The following is a 17,451-nucleotide window of genomic DNA, read 5'->3' on the forward strand; positions in this document are numbered from 1 at the left end:
TCGGCCGCGAACGCGTGGTCACGTGAATCAGAGTTTAGTCACGTAATCGTAGATAAGATAAGATCGGGAACCTGCTATCAAGGCCCGAAAGTCGAGACTGACAGGAAAAGGGCTTCGAGGATGGAATAGGTATTCACACTAGGACCCGAGCATGGATGATCGCTACTCCCAGCGCAGCCGCGGAATGTTTTAAGCGATGGCGAAACGTAGCGAACGCGACGATTCTCTGGAGGAGCCGCCGTTAAAACGCACAAAGCAACCAGACCGCCTCTCAGCTCTTAGTGATGAACTACTTCTCCACGTCCTAAGTTTCCTCTCCATCCCAGCTCTGATAACGTGCCAGAGGTAAGTATATCGATATCAACTGTCTAATACACCCTTGATCCTTATCTAACCGGTGCTCGAAACAGGGTGTCTCACAGATTTGCGGCGCTCGCAGGAGACTCGGAGCTATGGAAGCGCAAATACTACTCCCGCTGGGTATGGCCGAGAGCTAGACGGATACGGCAAGTCAGGCAGGGTAGCACTGTCAAAGGCTCGTTTGACTACTCGCCTCAGGTGTCAAACTGGTTTAGCCATGGCCCTCTGACCCAAGTGGGTGAGGACAGGAATTGGAAAGGCCAGTATCGACTTCAGCACAATTGGTCAAGAGGGTCATGTCGAGTTACAGAGGTAGAAGTGGCTCAGCACCCGATCAGTCCTGTGGTGGTGAGATTGGAGCATGGGATTGTTTTTACGGCGGATATGGAAAATGGACTTCGAGCGTGGTCGATAAAGGATACCAAAACGTGTCTCGCAACTATACCGTGTTCAGGTATTGGGACCGCTTACACTGACCCTGGAGCGCCTACCGCGATGGCAGTAACTGCAAATGATCTAGAACAAAGCTATTTTGACGTTACAATAGGGTTTAGAAATGGTGGCATGGCCGTGCATTCCTTTGAATTGGTACCTGACGGAGAATCGACCTTTGAACTTCAGCTATGGCACTCAGGCTCGGCGACGGAAGGGGCAGCCGTAACGGCTCTGGCATCCCACAAGGACTTTCTACTTGCGATATCAGAAGACAATGTCCTTTACCTTTATCAACTGTTCTCTGATGATTCCCAACAGTTAGGACTGGACAGAAATGAGACGACAAAGAGGAGACATTCCATACGGCTGATTGCCTCGCTTGTCGCGAATAACATACAGTCACCATTTTCTCTTTCTGTCCGGACAACGTCTACCCATGCCATTGCATCTGTGAGCTATGCCTTCCCACGCATTGGCTGTGGCTGGTCTGTCGGAATCCAGGAGCTCTACTGGAGTAAAGATGGCGGAGATCTGACGTCTCGACTTGCAACGACCGTGGACTCCCAGTATCTCAGCAGCACACTGACACAACCGGCTCCAGGTCCACAGATAAAAGGATCCAGGCAGATGACGTCGACCCTTGGCTCCTCTGGACATGTTTCCTCCTCCACCCCGTCGCTCTCTTACACCCAACCACCAACATCACTTTCATATTCCCACCCTTATCTTCTTGCGTCCCACGCCGACAATACACTGACGATGTACCTAGTTGTATCGACGGTCGATAACTTATCCATCAAGACCGGTCGACGGCTCTGGGGCCATACATCGGCTGTGTCTGGCGTGCAGGTGAGCTCGCGAGGGAAAGCAGTATCTGTGAGCACAAAGGGAGACGAAATCCGCATCTGGGAACTTGAAGAGATGATATCGTCTCGCCCAGCATCAAAGGCGGCTTTGGTAGGGGATAGAAGCGTCCAACTGAGTCCCGAACCTAGGCGATCAAGAACCAACCCGTTCAGCGTCTTATCCCGGGCGGTGAAGAGGCAGGTTGCAGCCATGGAAGGGGTCAAAGGCATTTCCTCCGAGGTCACGCTCTCCTGCATCAAGGGGCCGGTCGAGTTCGACGACAAACAAGTAGTAGTTCTCCGTGAGCAGAGTCTAGGCACACAGTTACTCGGCTGCTACGACTTTACATAGTCGTCGAAGCCAAACACTACTCTAATCTTACTTACTTTCTTGTACATACAATTGGACAACATCTAGGGATGACGGTGCTCCCCCAGGCTACATTTAAATGAGAGTCATTTTCCTCTCTCCTCCTTCACCCCTTGAAGACCTATCCTTGCAATCTTGCCGGCTTCACGCGGGCATTGGGCTGCTTGTAAGTATTCATATATCCGGAATACATGACCCATTCTACTATAGCTGGCAATCGACCACCGAGGGCCCCTAGCCGGCCATGGACCCTCAGGCACATTTTGACGTTCATTCGATCCATGATTCGCGGCAATCGGAACCTGAGGACCTTGTACGAATAACTAGCCAACGACCTTGATAGAAAAAAAAAGAAGAAGCAGGGATAGCCAGAGCAAGCCACCAAAGAAGAAAAGAAAAAGGAATACGTATAAGAAGCAACGGATCGTCCAGAAATTCTCCGAACGGCTCGATCGATCATACAGCCCGTTGAGATCGCACACACTTACTTACACTACAGAGGAAGAGAGACCTGCCTGCGTTTGCACCTGCAACCCAACCAGGCAGAAGAGAAATGGAAAAGGGCCGCTGGCCACGCCTCCCATTATGACCTGTCACTCACCAGCTGGCGTCCACTGCAAGGCAATGGCTTTCCCCCCCCCGTCCCTCCTGCCAACCACTGTCCGCTAGGATGAAAACAGAAGGCCGTTTTGCCTCTCTCTTCTCGGTTGGACAAACAGGCGTCAATCAGAGGAGAGGAAGAGAGGGAAACCCGGCCTCCTAAGCCCTTCTTCTGCCTCCCCGTCTCTCGCGCAGGGGTCAAGCCATGACAGCTCGTTCCACCTCTTACCCTCTCCGTCTCCCTCCCGCTCCCTCCGTTTCTGTCCGTGGCCTCTAGGGGAAGATAATGCAAGCCGTGTTTGCCACCTACTCGCCTTGCCCTTGAGCATACTCCATTACAGATATATCTATAAGATAGGCGCGGGCAGGGATTGGAGATATGATGGCGAGAGGAGAAAGAAGAAAAGAAACACGAAAATAAAAAAACGAGTGCCTCTTCCCGGTTTTCAGTGGCTTTACCGGTGGAGAAGAGAGGACAGACAGCTGGCGTCTCCTCCTCGCTCTCTTCGGTCTCCAATGCCTGTGCTCGCGGTGATGCTTGAGATGGCTCGAAGGCGAGTTATCTATGTATCACGCGTTTTCTAGGAGAGAAGCCGTATGTCTGCAGCACCCTTCTCGCCTTTTCTCTGACCTTTCTTTCTTCCGTCCTTGTCAAGTATATATTCTTCTTCTCTTCTTCTTCTTCTTCTTCTTCTCGACCCCCTTTATATATATATATATATATTTATATTTATATATTTTTATATATATATAAACTGCCCGGCCAGACCGCTTTCGCCTTGTTGACCCAAAACGGAACTGGAGGCAAAAATCAGCTAAAAAGGGCAACTTTTTTTCCCTTCACCATTTTTTAAAAGAAAAAAAAAAAAAAAAAAAAAACTACCCCTACCTTTTCCTTTTTTTCTCGACCTCCTCGTCTTCTATCGCCGCCATCCCCAGCATCTACCAGGTAAGTAGACTGACCGCTGCTGCTTGTCTGTTGGCTTTTCCTCCGTCCCCGTTTTGGTGTGTCTATTGAACCCGGTTCCTTTTTTTTGCCTCCCCCTCTTTTTTTTTTTTTTTTCTCCCTTCTTAGGGCCGCCTGGGAGAAAAGCCGCCTTCGACCTGTTCCTCTGCCGTCTAGTTTCTCGCACGCACAAACAACACACAAACCAGAAGGAATATATTCATTTCTCTCCTCTTCGTGTTTTCCTCTCTTCTTCTATCTCAGACTGATCATCATCTTCTTCTTTTTCTTGTTCTAGAAAAAGAATCTCTCTCGACTTTTCTTCTCTTGAACAAAGGAAGCCACAGAAAGCAAAGGGAAAAGACCACATCCCTCCGTCAGGTCCGGATAAGAACAAAAAGGAAGCAAGGAAAGGGGATCAAAAGGAAGAGCCAGCCTTGATACAAGATGGAATATCAATCCAGCGGTCGTGGATGCTTCAACTGTGGGTTGCGCCTCTGAATTCTGCCTCTACTCTCCCCCGTGGACTGCCAGGATGGATGGGTGATGGACTGGTATACCACGACATCTCAATTGCCTCTGCGCGTGAGATTATACTGTTATGCTGCCCTTCTTCCTTCTATCCTGCCTCTCGTTGGGCCGCTTTTCACTTTTGTTTCTCTTCTTCACCGTATCTTGTTTATTTCGTCTGTGTCTACTGTGCACTTTTGCTAACGGAGCTGTTCAGGTGGCGAATCCTCTCATCAGGTTAATATGCCACGTTCTTCGTCTCTCCGTGGGATAACATTAATTCGTCCCTGATAGGCACGAGATTGCCCCAAGAAGGGAACTCCCACATGGTATGCTCAGAGAAATGTCACTCTTCCATTCATTTCCCGAAGGAACCCCAGAAAGACATGAAAAAAAATTAAAAAATAAAAAATAAAAATAAAAAAATTTAAAAATTGGAACGCTCGCTAAAATCTAGATTCTTGATCCTATACAGTTACAACTGCGGTGGTATGTCATGAGGAATATGCAACTCGCGAATTTTTTTCAACTACTATGGAAGTATGCAGATCTTAATTTTTTTCTTCTACGTTTTTAGGACAGGGACACGTCAGTGAGTTTTTGACATTGCACTCGGAGAGCAGATGTAGACGTCAAGGGGGAAGAGAGGCTTTGGAGAGAGCAGGAGAGTGTGGAAGCGGAGCGCAAAGAAAAAAGGAAGGATTCGTTATGTGTGTTTTAAATCTCTCTGTAGCTGACTCCCTTTCTTTTTCTTTCTTGTCTAGGTCGTGAGTGTACCCAACCTCCAAAGGAGAAGTCCTGCTACCGATGTGGTATGACCGGTCATATCTCTCGTGAATGCCCATCCAGCGGCTCTGGCGATAACAACTACTCCGGCGGTTACTCCGGCGGCTCTGGCGGCCAGGAATGCTATAAGTGCGGTCAGGTTGGCCACATTGCCCGTAACTGCAGTCAGCAGGGCGGCTCCGGATACGGCGGCGGTTACGGCAACAGCGGCAGCGGCTCGTACGGCGGCGGCTACGGTGGCCGTTCGCAGACCTGCTACTCATGCGGCGGCTACGGCCACATGGCCCGTGACTGCACCCAAGGACAGAAGTGCTACAACTGTATGTTCACTTGCCCAACGACTACGCATCTATACTACTGCTAACTCCCTTCAGGTGGTGAGGTTGGCCACGTCTCGAGAGACTGTCCAACTGAGGCCAAGGGTGAGCGTGTCTGCTATAAGTGCAAGCAGGCCGGTCACGTCCAGGCCGCCTGTCCTAACTAAACGACCGAACTAGCCCGTCCCAAAAAAGAAATGTCGTGGAGAAGAAGATAAATACATATTAAGGCACAATTCGCATGCATGCATGCATACATACATACCAACCCCCCTGGCACTTGAAAGTAACCTGAACTTTAAAAAACAGAAAAAAGAATTTGAGCTCGTTTCCCAATGATTAAACCAAACTGCGCCCCTTACCCATCTATCGCCAACCTCCCTTTTACCCTACCCTCGCCTCTTGTCCACGCAATTAAGCTAAAGAAAGGAAATTCCCCTCTGATGTTTGAATGGCCTCAGAGTAAATGAACAACCCAATGTCAGCAGTTTCCTCACCTCGACCGAAAAGCCATTGCTTCGTTGAACAGAGCACAAGCAAGGTGTAGGGTAGGAGACAGCTACAGAGAGGAACGGACGATTTGAAAGTTACGAAGACAAGGAATGGATTGACTGACTGACTGACTGATTGATTGATTTGCTTATCTCTTTGAGGAATAAGGAGAGGAGATATATGAACCAGGAAAAGGAGCCTGTGGGATTTGTGAATATTGCTAGCCCTTTTTCCCTCTTCTTTTTCATGTCTTTTTACGATTGATATTACTGGCCTTTTCCTTCTTTTTCGACTGCATCTCCATTACTATTGTTTCCCCTTGCTACCTACCATTCAAGGATTCCCCCCACCTCCCGTTCTCTTATCTTTCTTGTTAAATACTACAAATTGTGGTGTCTTGAGCCTTTGCATCGGCCTGCCTGGTGATTTCTTCCCTTAATCCCACCCAGTCCTCTCTCATGGCTTTATGACGGCTTTATGTTACGAACTTTGATCCCGGCCTCAGAATGACAGACAAATCACTCCATTCGAAAAGATATATCACTTCTCTACCTCTATTATATCCATTACTCCTCCTTTCCTTAGGCCGACCTGTTTCCTTTTGATCTCATTTTCCCCCCAATATATCAATTCCAAATAAACACCCACAGCCAGCAGCAAGATATACCCGCAAACGCCCCTGAATTACCTATATCAAAAGCTGAAGAGAATAACTTAGGAATCGAGACATAGTTGGCAACGAACGAGGAAGTCATGTTAAAACATCAAATAGAGAGCCAGGTTCAGTTTAACTGTGCCTGGCCTCTCTTCCTCTTGACCTGTTGGTTCGCAATCCTCATTGCCTCCCCTAGGTCCATATCCCCTACGATACTCAGCTTCGTCGGCGGGCCGTTCTCCCTTGGTATCTCGATGACCTCCGGGCCTTGGAAGGAATATCTCATGCCGGGTGAAGGACGGTACCGGACCGACGCACAAGCTTCCTCGTACGTTGGAATTCCTCTGCTGCGCTGAACGGCTTCTTCTTCTTCGTCTCGGTGTTGTTCCGCAGACTCGTTGATAGCTCGCTGCAAGTCACTGTCGAAATCCTCGCCGGCTTCAGCGGCAGCAGCTCGAGCCTGGAACTCTCTACGGGACCTGCGTAAAACATCACGTACGCGATAGTTGGTTGGATCTACGGGGGTAACAAGGAGCATTGAATAGTGTCCAGGGTTGGCGATTCTTCGCCTATCACCGCTGCCAGCCGGAGCAACTGGGCTTCTTGATCTAGGCGATTGTGCAGGCCCAACCGGGGTAGAAGGACTGGTTGGATTTGACGGTCGTGTTGGATTTGAGGCCCGGGTTGTATTGGCACTGGGACGAGATGAGGCTGTGTAAGGGGGAACGGCTCGCTCTGAGTCCTGCCATTCAGGGCTGCTGCGGCCGAAGCTGAAGGCTCGAGATCTCGTAACTGCGTCCCTCATGGCGTCTCTCACCCGGTGAGCACGAGGCCTCACAGCCTGAGCTTCCCTATGCTCCCTCGAAAGTCGAGTTAGCTCCCGAGTTGTTGCCTGACCAGCATTGCCTCCAGCTTCGGCGCCCTGTTCCCGTCGAGGCCTGGGGGTTGTCGAAGGCAAGTCCCTAGACAACCGCTGCAGGTTCCTCCGAGAACCGCGCACATTGCCAGCCACATTTTCCCTCCGCGATTGTTCCACTGTCTGTTGGAAAAGACATAAATTCTCCCTTATCCTTCTTGCTCTGGCCTCCTCCTGCTCCCGCTCACTTGCTTGCATGGCTGTCCGGATTGCTTCTTCTTCCGCCCGGGCCGCCCGCTGCGCTCTCCTGGCTTCTGCCCGAGCCTCCCGGAGAGACTGTCGGCGGACCTCCTCTTCGCGGAGCATGGCCTCCCGTTCAGCTTCCCTGCGCTGCCGCTGACGGTCTTTCTCCAGCCTCAGACTTTCTTCAAAGGCTCGACGGAGTATTTCGTCTTCGTCGTCCTCCCCATAGGCAAGACTGCTAGCGGTTCGGATACTTTCGATTTCACTGCTGGAACCAGAATAGCTCCCTGCATCGCTGCTAATGAAGCCGTCGGCGGGAATGTGTCTGCGGTCCTCGGATCTTCTAGCCCTTTCTGTAGCTCTATGCATGATGTTTTGGTTGGAGCGGGCCCTGCTATTTGTTTGGCTTTTCCCCAAACGGGCATATCAAAGGGAGGGACAAGCCTCTGCTCAAGGTATGGAGCATTTGGTGAGAGACTAGGGAGGCCCATGCTGGAGTTTAAGTAGAGTGATGAAGTCAATTTTTGAAGTCGATGTTCGCATTGAATCTAGGTAAACGTCATGAAGTAAATAGAATTGAATTTGTTCGCCACAGTCAAGGAAGGAGGACATATCATCATATCTACCCGAGGGTCTTCACTGGTCCAGACCCAAACAAGATAAATCAAACTGGGGATAGCAAGGAACTCATGAGCTACAGCTGCACATTGCCATCCTCTTGAATCGGGGTACATCGCCGCAGAATCTCTCCTCTTCTTCCCTGTTGATGCTCCATTCTTCTTGGAATGGGTGGAGGGCCATGTTCATGGTTCGACCTAGAATCTCCCTGTCACCCTGCTTCTCAACACGCTGGATCACTTCATCGAGGATCCACGATCGAGGAATAAACTATGAGAAAGAAAGTAGGTTAGCACTCCTACTTTTGATGTTTTTGATAAAAAAAAAAAGGGTTTGTCTGTCGTTTACCTTTGGATTCACTCCCTTCATGGAGCGTATCCGCTCCTCATCTTCACACCCGGGCCAGTCTTCTACTATTCGCTCTCTCCATGATGAAAGCCACTTAGCAACGCTCTCCCGAGCAGACTCCTCGGTATTTCCGGCGCCGCCAACGCCTTCGTCGTGGAAGAACAAACTGGCCACCTTTTTCCTCTTTTCGTCGCTATCTATCTCCGCCACGGTGAGTCCTGATAACCTTCTAAAGAAGTGATTAAAGTCCAACTCTAGTTTCTCGAGAGTGTCGAGAAGGTTCGAAAACAGTTCATTAAAATCAGATTCCTTTTGCGTTTTAAGCCCCAACCGTGTAGACATGAGGCGTTTGTATTCATTTAGGAAAACCGTTTTAAACTCATCTCCAGCTTGGTCGATGAGTTTCTCAGCTCGAGCAATGACATCGGATGTTTGTTCTTCGCTCAGTCCATTGGATAGGAAGGCTTCGTCGTCAATCTTGTCGCCAATTCCTATTAGTTGGGCGAATGATTCTCCTAGACGCACCAGATTCCACCATATCACTGATGGTTGATTCTTGTATGAGTACCGCAGCATATCGTCATCATGGTTGGGTGTGTAGCTTGGATCAAAGTTGTCCATGAAGGCGAATGGGCCAAAGTCAAGCGACAGGCCAAAAATGGAGGTGTTGTCGGTATTGAGCACGCCGTTCATGAAGCCATATGCCTGCCAGGCGGCTACCGTCTTTGCGTTGCGTCGAACTATTTCTCTATATAGCCTGGCAAACCTGTTCTCTTCTGCACCCTTCTCGCCTTGGATCTCGTCCTTTGGCACTCCCCGAGGAGGGTTGTCTATCAATTCCCCATCGGCAGGTTTGTCCTTTTCCTGAGTAGTGGGCAGGGCAGCCGGGAGTGACTCCCAGCCAGGAAATACATCTTCGGCAACGTAAGTGGCAAGCCGGCGGGTGAGCTTCAAGTCACTTCTAGCACGTAACAAGTCAAATGTGCCTATTCTAATCCACGACTCTGCAAAGCGAGTGACTATAGCACCGGGCTCTAGCCTTTCTCTCCTGACACTACAATTTGGCAGGAGAGTTAGAGACAGAGCGCGGGTAGTTGGGATACCCAGAGCGTTTAGTGCTAGAGAATGGTGAGCCTTTACCGTCAAGCCTGCAGACGCACTGACAGCTACCAACCTTCAGAGACAATAAACTCCCGAATACTGGAGCGGAGGACTGCCTTGCCGTCGGCGAAACGAGAGTATGGGGTTAGACCCGCTCCCTTGAGCTGAATTTCATAGCGTCTGTTTGTTGTCGGATTTATCGATTCGAAGAGAGAAATAGCACGCTTTTCACATGTCAGTACCCATAACTAGACGAAGCTGGAATAATGAAATAGACATACTCCATCACCAAGCTGGCCGGCCCAGGTGCCACTATGTCATTGGTAAGTATATTTTTTTTTGTTTAGTGTATGCCACAAAAACAGGAAAACATACAACTGCCAGCCTAAAAATATGGGATTAGTATATTTCATAGCATAAAAATAAAATATGGTCCTGAATCCAAGGAACAAAGCCTTACCTCCATAGCATTGGGCCCAAGGATAGACGCCTCCATCCGTCTCGTTCCAAAATATCTTGTTTCCTGCAACCATCTCCCTGAAGTCGTCCGTCTTGTCCTCGCCCTCTTTCAAGCCGATGTCCTTCATTGCACGAGGACTCACAGCCAACAGCTCTGGCTCATAAGTGGTCTCTGGCCTGACAAAGGTGTACAGCGCGCCCTTGACTAGCCGAGGACCCAAATGCTCACGGGGCGCATTGTGTGAAGCCAGAGGGGTATCAAAAGCCGCGTCCGGGGGAAGCTTGGAGGTGAAATTGTTTGTCTTTGTGATGTCCGCCAGCGAGACACCCGGAGCATCCGTCGTCGTCGTTGACGAATATAGCTGGTCCTTTTCCTCGCCGGCACCGGCTGTGCTGCTGTGGATGAGATGGGAGGCCATCTGGGACAGGCGAGGATGTAGAGGAGACTGCGGGATCCGGCGGGAGATACTGTTTCGCAAGAGCATGGAACCGGTTGGGTCCCCGTGGGTTAAAGGGAATTGTATCCAATTATCAACAGACCAAGCGAGAGACACATACGAGAGAATGAAATGCGAAGCTGCCGATGGCCAGGTTGATGCTGATGGTCCAGTTACTCAACAGCCGAAAATCCCGTAAAAAAAAGTCGATCCTGTCGAGGTTGAAGTTGAGCCGGGAGATGATGTCATCAGGCACATAGCCGGTCAAGTAACCAATATCACTACGAGAATACGAAGAGCAGAAGAAGACATTATTTGAAAAGACGAGATTATTGCTGTTGATTGCCCCGGGAGAAGCCAACTACTCGAGAGCCGTCAGGATGGCTGCTGTGCCTGCTGTGAAGCTGGAGAACGGGGCCTCAGTGCCAGTGGTAAGCTAGCTAGCCAGCTAACTAACTCTTCGCCCTCGAACTCGGCCAGTCGACAACCGGTTAGTTTACTGACGGAGAGACAGCTTGGATACGGGACAGGCACAGCGTGGTACAAGAGGGCCGGAGCCGAAGACATCGACCGGGAGACCGTTGATGCTGTGGCGACGGCCATCAGAACGGGATACAGACACCTCGATGGCGCAGAGGCCTACGGGACGGAGAAAGAGCTGGGCATAGCCATCAAGGAGAGCAATGTGAAGCGCGAGGACTTCTTCGTCACGGCCAAGGTGAACAAGGGCATCGGTGACATACCAGAGGCCATCGAGAGGACGCTGCGGAACCTGCAGCTGGACTACGTTGACCTGTACGCAGAGCAAGCTACCAGTTATCTGATATCTACATTATGGGAGTGAAGTATGAGTATAACGGCTGACCGCTGGCAACTAACTGAGTAGATATCTGATCCACGAGCCCTTCTTCGCCAAAAGCGACGAGGAGCTGCAGTCCAAATGGGCCGAGATGGAGAAAGTGCAGAAGTCCGGCAAGGCACGCTCGATCGGCGTGTCCAACTTCCTGCAGCCCCATCTGGAGGCGATCACGAAGACCGCGAGCATCAAGCCGGCCGTGAACCAGATAGAATTCCATCCTTACCTGCAGCACGGGGACTTGCTAGCGGTGCATAGACGACTGGGCATCGCGGTGGAAGGGTACTCGCCGCTGACACCTCTGACACGGGCAAAGGGGGGCCCCGTCGACGGAGTTGTCAGTCGGCTGGCGAAGAAGTACGGCGTGAGCGAAGGGAATGTGCTGCTCCGGTGGTCTATCGATCAGGATGTGGTGACGCTCACGACCAGCAGCAAGGAGGAGAGGCTGAAGGAGTTCCTTGACGTGGTGAAGTTTAGGCTGACGGCGGACGAGGTCGATGAGATATCTCGACTGGGCAGGGAGAAGCACTACCGGGCCTTCTGGAAGAGTAAATTTGATCCTGATGATCGATCGTAATAATAGTTAATAGCTAGTTAGTTGGTTGGCTATATCTGCTGAGATGTTAAGAGAGCTGAGATGTGATATAGACCGGGGGAGACGGCTGCATAGTTGGCCAACCAACGAACGGGCTGGATGTTATATTATTATCCAAGTATCAACTGAGCACTGAAGCAGACAGTCTCTGGCCTCGTCAGCCGTCGCACCATCTGACTCCAAGACGTTTGAAGTTGAATGAAAGTCCCTTTCCTTTCCCAGGCCGGATGTATCTGCAGATAGCACCATTCAGCCCAACGGCCACCTGAATACCGTAGAAGACGCATATATATATATATATATATATATATAGAGAGAGAGAGAGAGAGAGAGTCTCATGCTAGACCTCTGCCATCATCCATCTCATCGTCGTGTATTTGATGGATATAAGGGTATCGAGATGGCCGCAGTTGATGCCTGCCAACAGTAGCCTCACGGCCCCGGGACACAGCTAGCAGCCTCAGGCCCGAGTCGACCAGCTAGCAGAGGCCGTCAGTCAGCCAGAGCCTTCACAGACTATGGAGTTTCCATTCCACTTGCCTCTCATCCTGCCCTGTAGACAGACACCGTAACCAGCATCCGCTGCCAAATGATCTCGTCAAGTGCTCAACCGCCAGCAAAAAGCAACGAGAACTGAGCAGCAGTAAGCAAAAAGACCCTGCCGGCCCCGTCTGCCCATCAGCTGGGCTCCTCCAGACGCAGCGGTACCTCTGCGGCCGCCGTCATCTGGCCTGCAGCCGAAGTATCTCGCCGTCGTTCCACCAGCGAGCAGCAGCCAACTAGTCGACTAGTTAACTAGCGGCTTGCTCGACCCATCTCGATCTTCCCACCACCGAAACGACTCCAGCAACGACGACGCCGCCAGCGAAGCCCCAAGACAAAGACGCAAACGGCCGTCGAGCAGCAGGCAGAGAGACCGCAGTCGAGGGCGATGAAGCACCTCGCCGCCGCCGTCCGCCCCGAGCCTTGTCTTCTTCTTCTCCTTCTCCTCTGCTGCCTCCCTCCGCCAGCGATCCGCCCTCCGCCCTCCCGCCGGTGACAGCCAGACGCTGCCCTCTGCCAGCCAGCCAGTCCGTCGAATCGCCTGCCGCTGGCCTCCCGAGCCCGTCTACCGTCGAATCGCGCCTGTCCGGTGGCTACCCGACGCCTGAGGGACGAAGAGCAGAGAAGCGCCCACTCCGTCCGACGGCCAACGCATCTTCGAGGTTGGGTCGACCCAGCACGCACCGCAGCCGGAACGCTGCAGCCAAACGAGCCACCGCAAATTCGCACCTGGGAATCGCTCTCTTGCACATTCTCGCCCAGGGCCAGACGAGAGACGGCCTGCTGCCCTCGCTTTTACGCTCGCTTTTACTGCAGTAGAAGACAGAGAGGGAAACGGCCAAAAAATTATATATAAAAAAAAAAAATAACAACAACACGCCTCTCTGCGCAAAGGAGGATCGCCAGCCACCTGTCTACAGAAGCCCCGGAATACACTGGAAATTATGCGATCGGAGAGATGCTGTGAATGAACGCGGGATCCTTTGCGAGTCTAGACATTCCCATATCCACCGCTGCTGCTGCTGCTGCTGCTGTTGTGTTGCTCTTGTATGCAGTGTGTTCCTGGTGAATGGGCTGGCCTGGCGCATTCAATCAATGCCTCATTCACAACGTCTCGGAGCCCTTTTATTTTGATATCTCGACAGCCTGCAACAGAAAGAAAAGAAAGAAAAGAAGAGGAGCCTGTCTACCTGAAAGAACGTCCTTTCTTCCCGCCTGCAACTCGCTTCTCTCCGGCCTGGATGTTAGCCCTCGATCGCCGCAGTCGATATCCGCTCTCCTCCTTCTCGTCTCGCAGCCGTCCGCCGCTCTCGCAATCCGATTTACACGCTTCTGGTGCTTGCTACTACGCCGTTTGCCATGTCGGCGGACAGTCGCAGCTCGCAACCACGCCCACACGCCGATAACAGACCGTCTAAGCCGTCGCCCGTGTCGTCTGGGAAGAGGTCTTACTCTACGTATCTGAGTGACGTCGACCGCAAGTTCAAGCAGCTCTCCCGGGACGTCCTGCCCGCCCATCCATACATCCTGTCCGTGCCCACCGAGAAGCCGTACCGGCTGGGATCGCGCTTCGTGAGCAACTGGGCTGTAGGAGAGAATACCTTGTTCTCCCCGGAGGAGGAACAGCTGCAGTATATGACCTTCCTCCCCCACCAGGGAGAAGACACGCTGCTGGTCTCGGTTGGAGGCTGGTCGGATGACAAGGGGAATATAGTCCCAGAAGAGGACCAGAGACCACCCTCAAGGGCCGCCAGCATGGCGGCGCCACTTACTACCGCCTCGCAGCAGGACGCCCTGGCCAAGCGGAAGAAGAAAATCACCCTGAGTGACTACAAGAAGAAGGCCCTGGAGACTCCCCCTCCACCACCAACTCCTCCGCTGCCTGGTGCAGCCGATCCGTCCACCAACGGGGCCAATGGAACCAACGGCAACCGCCCGGGGAGCGTAGACTCCGATAAGACACTGCGCAGACCGCAGTCGAATAGCTCCTCTAAGCCAGAGGCCAAACAAAACCACCTCCAGCAGCACCACCCTTCGCAGGCCGCGGCCCCTGCTACCTCCTCGACCTCCTCCGCCCCTGACACCCGGACTGGCAGCAGAAGTAATGATACCAAGCAGAACGGGCAGGACAACCCCTCGATACCTGCCAGCACCGGCCGGGTGGACAAGAATACCAAGCTCCCGCCGTCAAAACCTAGCCTAGCAAAGGACTCTCCGCCGCGCAAGAAGCCACGGCTCTCCATTCAGCCGGAAGAGAGGGAGAAGGAGAAAACTCCTACGAAGAAGGCGGGAAGAGCCCGCCAGATGGTGCCGGAACTGCTCTCTCCAACGCTTCCATTCGACAATGAGAGCTTCAGCCTCTCCCTACCACCTCTACTATCCCCGACCCTCCCGCCAGACATCGAGGAAGAATTGGCCAGACTGCCTGATGACGGGCTAGAGAAGACCTCCCGCTCTCACTCTAGTTCCATATCCAGCATGTCCAACAAGGCTATACCCAGCAAACCCAAGCCTGGCGCAAACTCGTCATCAGCCAAACAGTCGCAGCAATCCTCCCTGGCTGCAGAGAAGAAACCGGCCAGTATATCTTCTTCTACAACCCTCCCACCAAAACCACCAACAGCCTCTTCAAAGCCAGCCACTTCTCAACCAACCCCCAGAATCACGACAACAGCTCCAAGGGAGAAGCTGATCGTCAAACTAAAGTATGGTCGGCAGAACAGGAAGCGAATCGAGGCTCTTCTAAAAATATCATCCAAACGGAAACCTACACCCACACAAACCTCCGCCAAACCAAAGGGGCTGCCAGATTCCATTGTCGTATCCAAGAGTTCTCCACCAAATTCATCGCCCCAACCGGGAAGCTCCACTACCACATCCATGGGTAAACAGCGTGAGCCTAGCTCAGGTTACAAACGACCAAAGGCCATGGATGGAGACGATGTTCAAGAGCCTGCTTTGAAACGGCCACGGAGTTCCAACACACTTGCACCACCCCTATTAGACCAAGCTCCGACACCTAGCATGCAGACTCCTAGATCAACTTCGGCCACTAAGCACCCGCCTGCATCCTCGCAGGACCAATTCCTCACCCCTAAAAAGGAACCAAAAGGAACTGCAATGCGCCGTGTGGGATCCGGTGACAGTGACATGAAGACTCCAAGTGGCAGCGCAACAAGCGTGAAGATGACTCAGTCTCTTTCTGTGGAAAGCCATCCATCTTCCAGCGCACAGCCTTCAGAGCGCCGCGGCTGGCGCGACGAATATCAGAGATTTGTCAACCTGGGCCGTGACCTCAAACATGCCTCACAGCGCAACTCAACCCACAAATACAGCACCAGCCATGATATCCAGGATGACAAGCTAAGCGCCACAATCGCAGTCGAAGCTTTGCTCTGCTTTGTCCTAGCCTTCATTGCTGAACAACGCTTCCAATCTCTCAGTCGACAAGTCGGTAACTCCACCGGTTGGCGCTCTATAATAGCATACTGGCAATCTGTTCTCAATCGAACAACCTCTTATCCGCACCTCCATGGCGTCTGTCTCCTCCTAGGCGCGGTCTGCCATGACTCCATCCATTCTCTCGACCTCGAACGATTAGCAACCACTCCCTTCCCGGACGAACATAGTCCTGCCCCAACTCCCGGCAGTGACGGCAACACCGTAACCAGCGAAGAAACCAAGAAACAGCGACGAGAGTTCGCGGAGCTGAGAACCAGACTTCCCGAATCGTACAAGGTTGCCCGCCGCTTATGGCTTGAAGGATCTCGCGAGCTGTCTGATTCGGTCCTCACACAGCATTATCCCAACACCTGGTCAAAAAGATTGAAAAACTCCGCCGATCGAGGAAGAGAACAGCTTAAACTAGGCGAGTACGGAGGCGACTTTTACCTCCCACTAGGCACCGCATCAACACCCCTTGAAGCAGTACGGTTTGCCTGGGCTTTCCTGAACGAATGGAGTGAGAGAGAAGGAGTCAAGTGGAAGGGTAGATTGGGCCTGTGAAACCCTTTTTCCACTATCCCCCTTTCTAACCGTTTCTCTCTTTCTCTTTTCCTTAACAGCCCCTTTTTTTCAGCATTACTAGAATACTTCTATCCATCTCCCTGAGATTTACGGCATGATACCCCCGTTTCCCCCCGTTCTTCTCCATCCTTTTGATCTTGTCTCGCTTTCCTTGTCCCATTTAGCCTACCTAGCCTTCATCAGCCTACATCTACAGTCATATGTTTCCTATTTACTTTTTAGCCTGCTCCTTCAAACACTCGATACCATTGCTTCGGCCTGCTTACTTTCTCTTCTCCCATTTTTCTTTGCCCTTTCTCCTCTTTAATTAATGACATGATACCAAGAAGGATCACTGCCCTTCAGACCTGCCACTTACTGCTGCCACTGCTTGTTTTACCAGCGCTGTTTTTACTTCCTTTCCTTTTCAACTACTTGCCCCCTTTTTCCTTTTCATCACTCCTACCGTCCTTGACGACTGGTCTCAAATTACTTACTTGCCAATTTATTTACTTCTTCCTTTTTTTTTTTTTTTTTTTTCCTGTTAATTTTGCCTGGAGTATTGCGCAACAGGGCGTGAGGGTGGATGAATGGACGGATGGCTGGGTGCTGGTTTATCTTATCTTCCTGCGAAGAAAGAATGAAAAGGGAACAAAACAAAAACGGTTTCTGCGATGAATTGAATATGCGACCTCAGGGATGATGGTGTTGTCTGTTCTTTTCTTCTTCTGTTGCTCCCTGGAGTGAGTGTATTATTTACCATATGTTGACCTTAGATATGATAATACTTCTTCGATCTCCCTGTTTCTACGTACTTCATTCAACTAACATGCTCGTAGATACATAAGTGGTATCAGCAGTGATAATATGATATGTTTTCAATTTCTCGGTCAATTAATGATGCTAAAAAGACATGGTGGCTGAAGAAAAGAAGCAAAGCTGTATTTACAGGTACTCCCCCGCTCATGCAATGTGAAAACAAGACCATAATCGGAGCAAAGGTAAAGCAAAGTACGGCATGGCAAATAAAAGGATATCCCTAATGATAGCAATAGCATCGACATACCCGTGTCT

General features: G+C 51.3%; 5 protein-coding genes across 5 annotated transcripts; 3 read left to right on the forward strand and 2 right to left on the reverse strand.

The window, feature by feature from the left end:
* Positions 1–855: 855 nt before the first annotated feature.
* On the forward strand, positions 856–1,992 carry ARB_04244 (WD domain protein; the record flags this gene model as incomplete). Its single annotated transcript, XM_003017318.1, has 1 exon — positions 856–1,992. One exon carries the CDS (start codon positions 856–858, stop codon positions 1,990–1,992), a length of 1,137 nt encoding a protein of 378 aa, XP_003017364.1.
* A 4,451-nt stretch (positions 1,993–6,443) lies between these two features.
* Positions 6,444–7,784, reverse strand: ARB_04245 (uncharacterized protein; the record flags this gene model as incomplete). The annotated part of the gene is made up of 1 exon (XM_003017319.1): positions 6,444–7,784. One exon carries the CDS (start codon positions 7,782–7,784, stop codon positions 6,444–6,446), a length of 1,341 nt encoding a protein of 446 aa, XP_003017365.1.
* Positions 7,785–8,102: 318 nt separating this feature from the next.
* ARB_04246 (uncharacterized protein) lies at positions 8,103–10,360 on the reverse strand (the record flags this gene model as incomplete). The annotated part of the gene is made up of 4 exons (XM_003017320.1): positions 8,103–8,303; positions 8,382–9,400; positions 9,556–9,662; positions 9,858–10,360. 4 exons carry the CDS (start codon positions 10,358–10,360, stop codon positions 8,103–8,105), a joined length of 1,830 nt encoding a protein of 609 aa, XP_003017366.1.
* A 398-nt stretch (positions 10,361–10,758) lies between these two features.
* On the forward strand, positions 10,759–11,811 carry ARB_04247 (uncharacterized protein; the record flags this gene model as incomplete). The annotated part of the gene is made up of 3 exons (XM_003017321.1): positions 10,759–10,809; positions 10,893–11,173; positions 11,265–11,811. 3 exons carry the CDS (start codon positions 10,759–10,761, stop codon positions 11,809–11,811), a joined length of 879 nt encoding a protein of 292 aa, XP_003017367.1.
* A 1,610-nt stretch (positions 11,812–13,421) lies between these two features.
* On the forward strand, positions 13,422–16,705 carry ARB_04248 (uncharacterized protein; the record flags this gene model as incomplete). Its single annotated transcript, XM_003017322.1, has 3 exons — positions 13,422–13,615; positions 13,782–16,299; positions 16,460–16,705. 3 exons carry the CDS (start codon positions 13,422–13,424, stop codon positions 16,703–16,705), a joined length of 2,958 nt encoding a protein of 985 aa, XP_003017368.1.
* Between the last annotated feature and the right edge of the window lie 746 nt (positions 16,706–17,451).

The sequence above is a fragment of the Trichophyton benhamiae genome, assembly GCF_000151125.1.
Source record: "Trichophyton benhamiae CBS 112371 chromosome Unknown contig01293.0, whole genome shotgun sequence".
Lineage (NCBI taxonomy): Eukaryota > Fungi > Ascomycota > Eurotiomycetes > Onygenales > Arthrodermataceae > Trichophyton > Trichophyton benhamiae.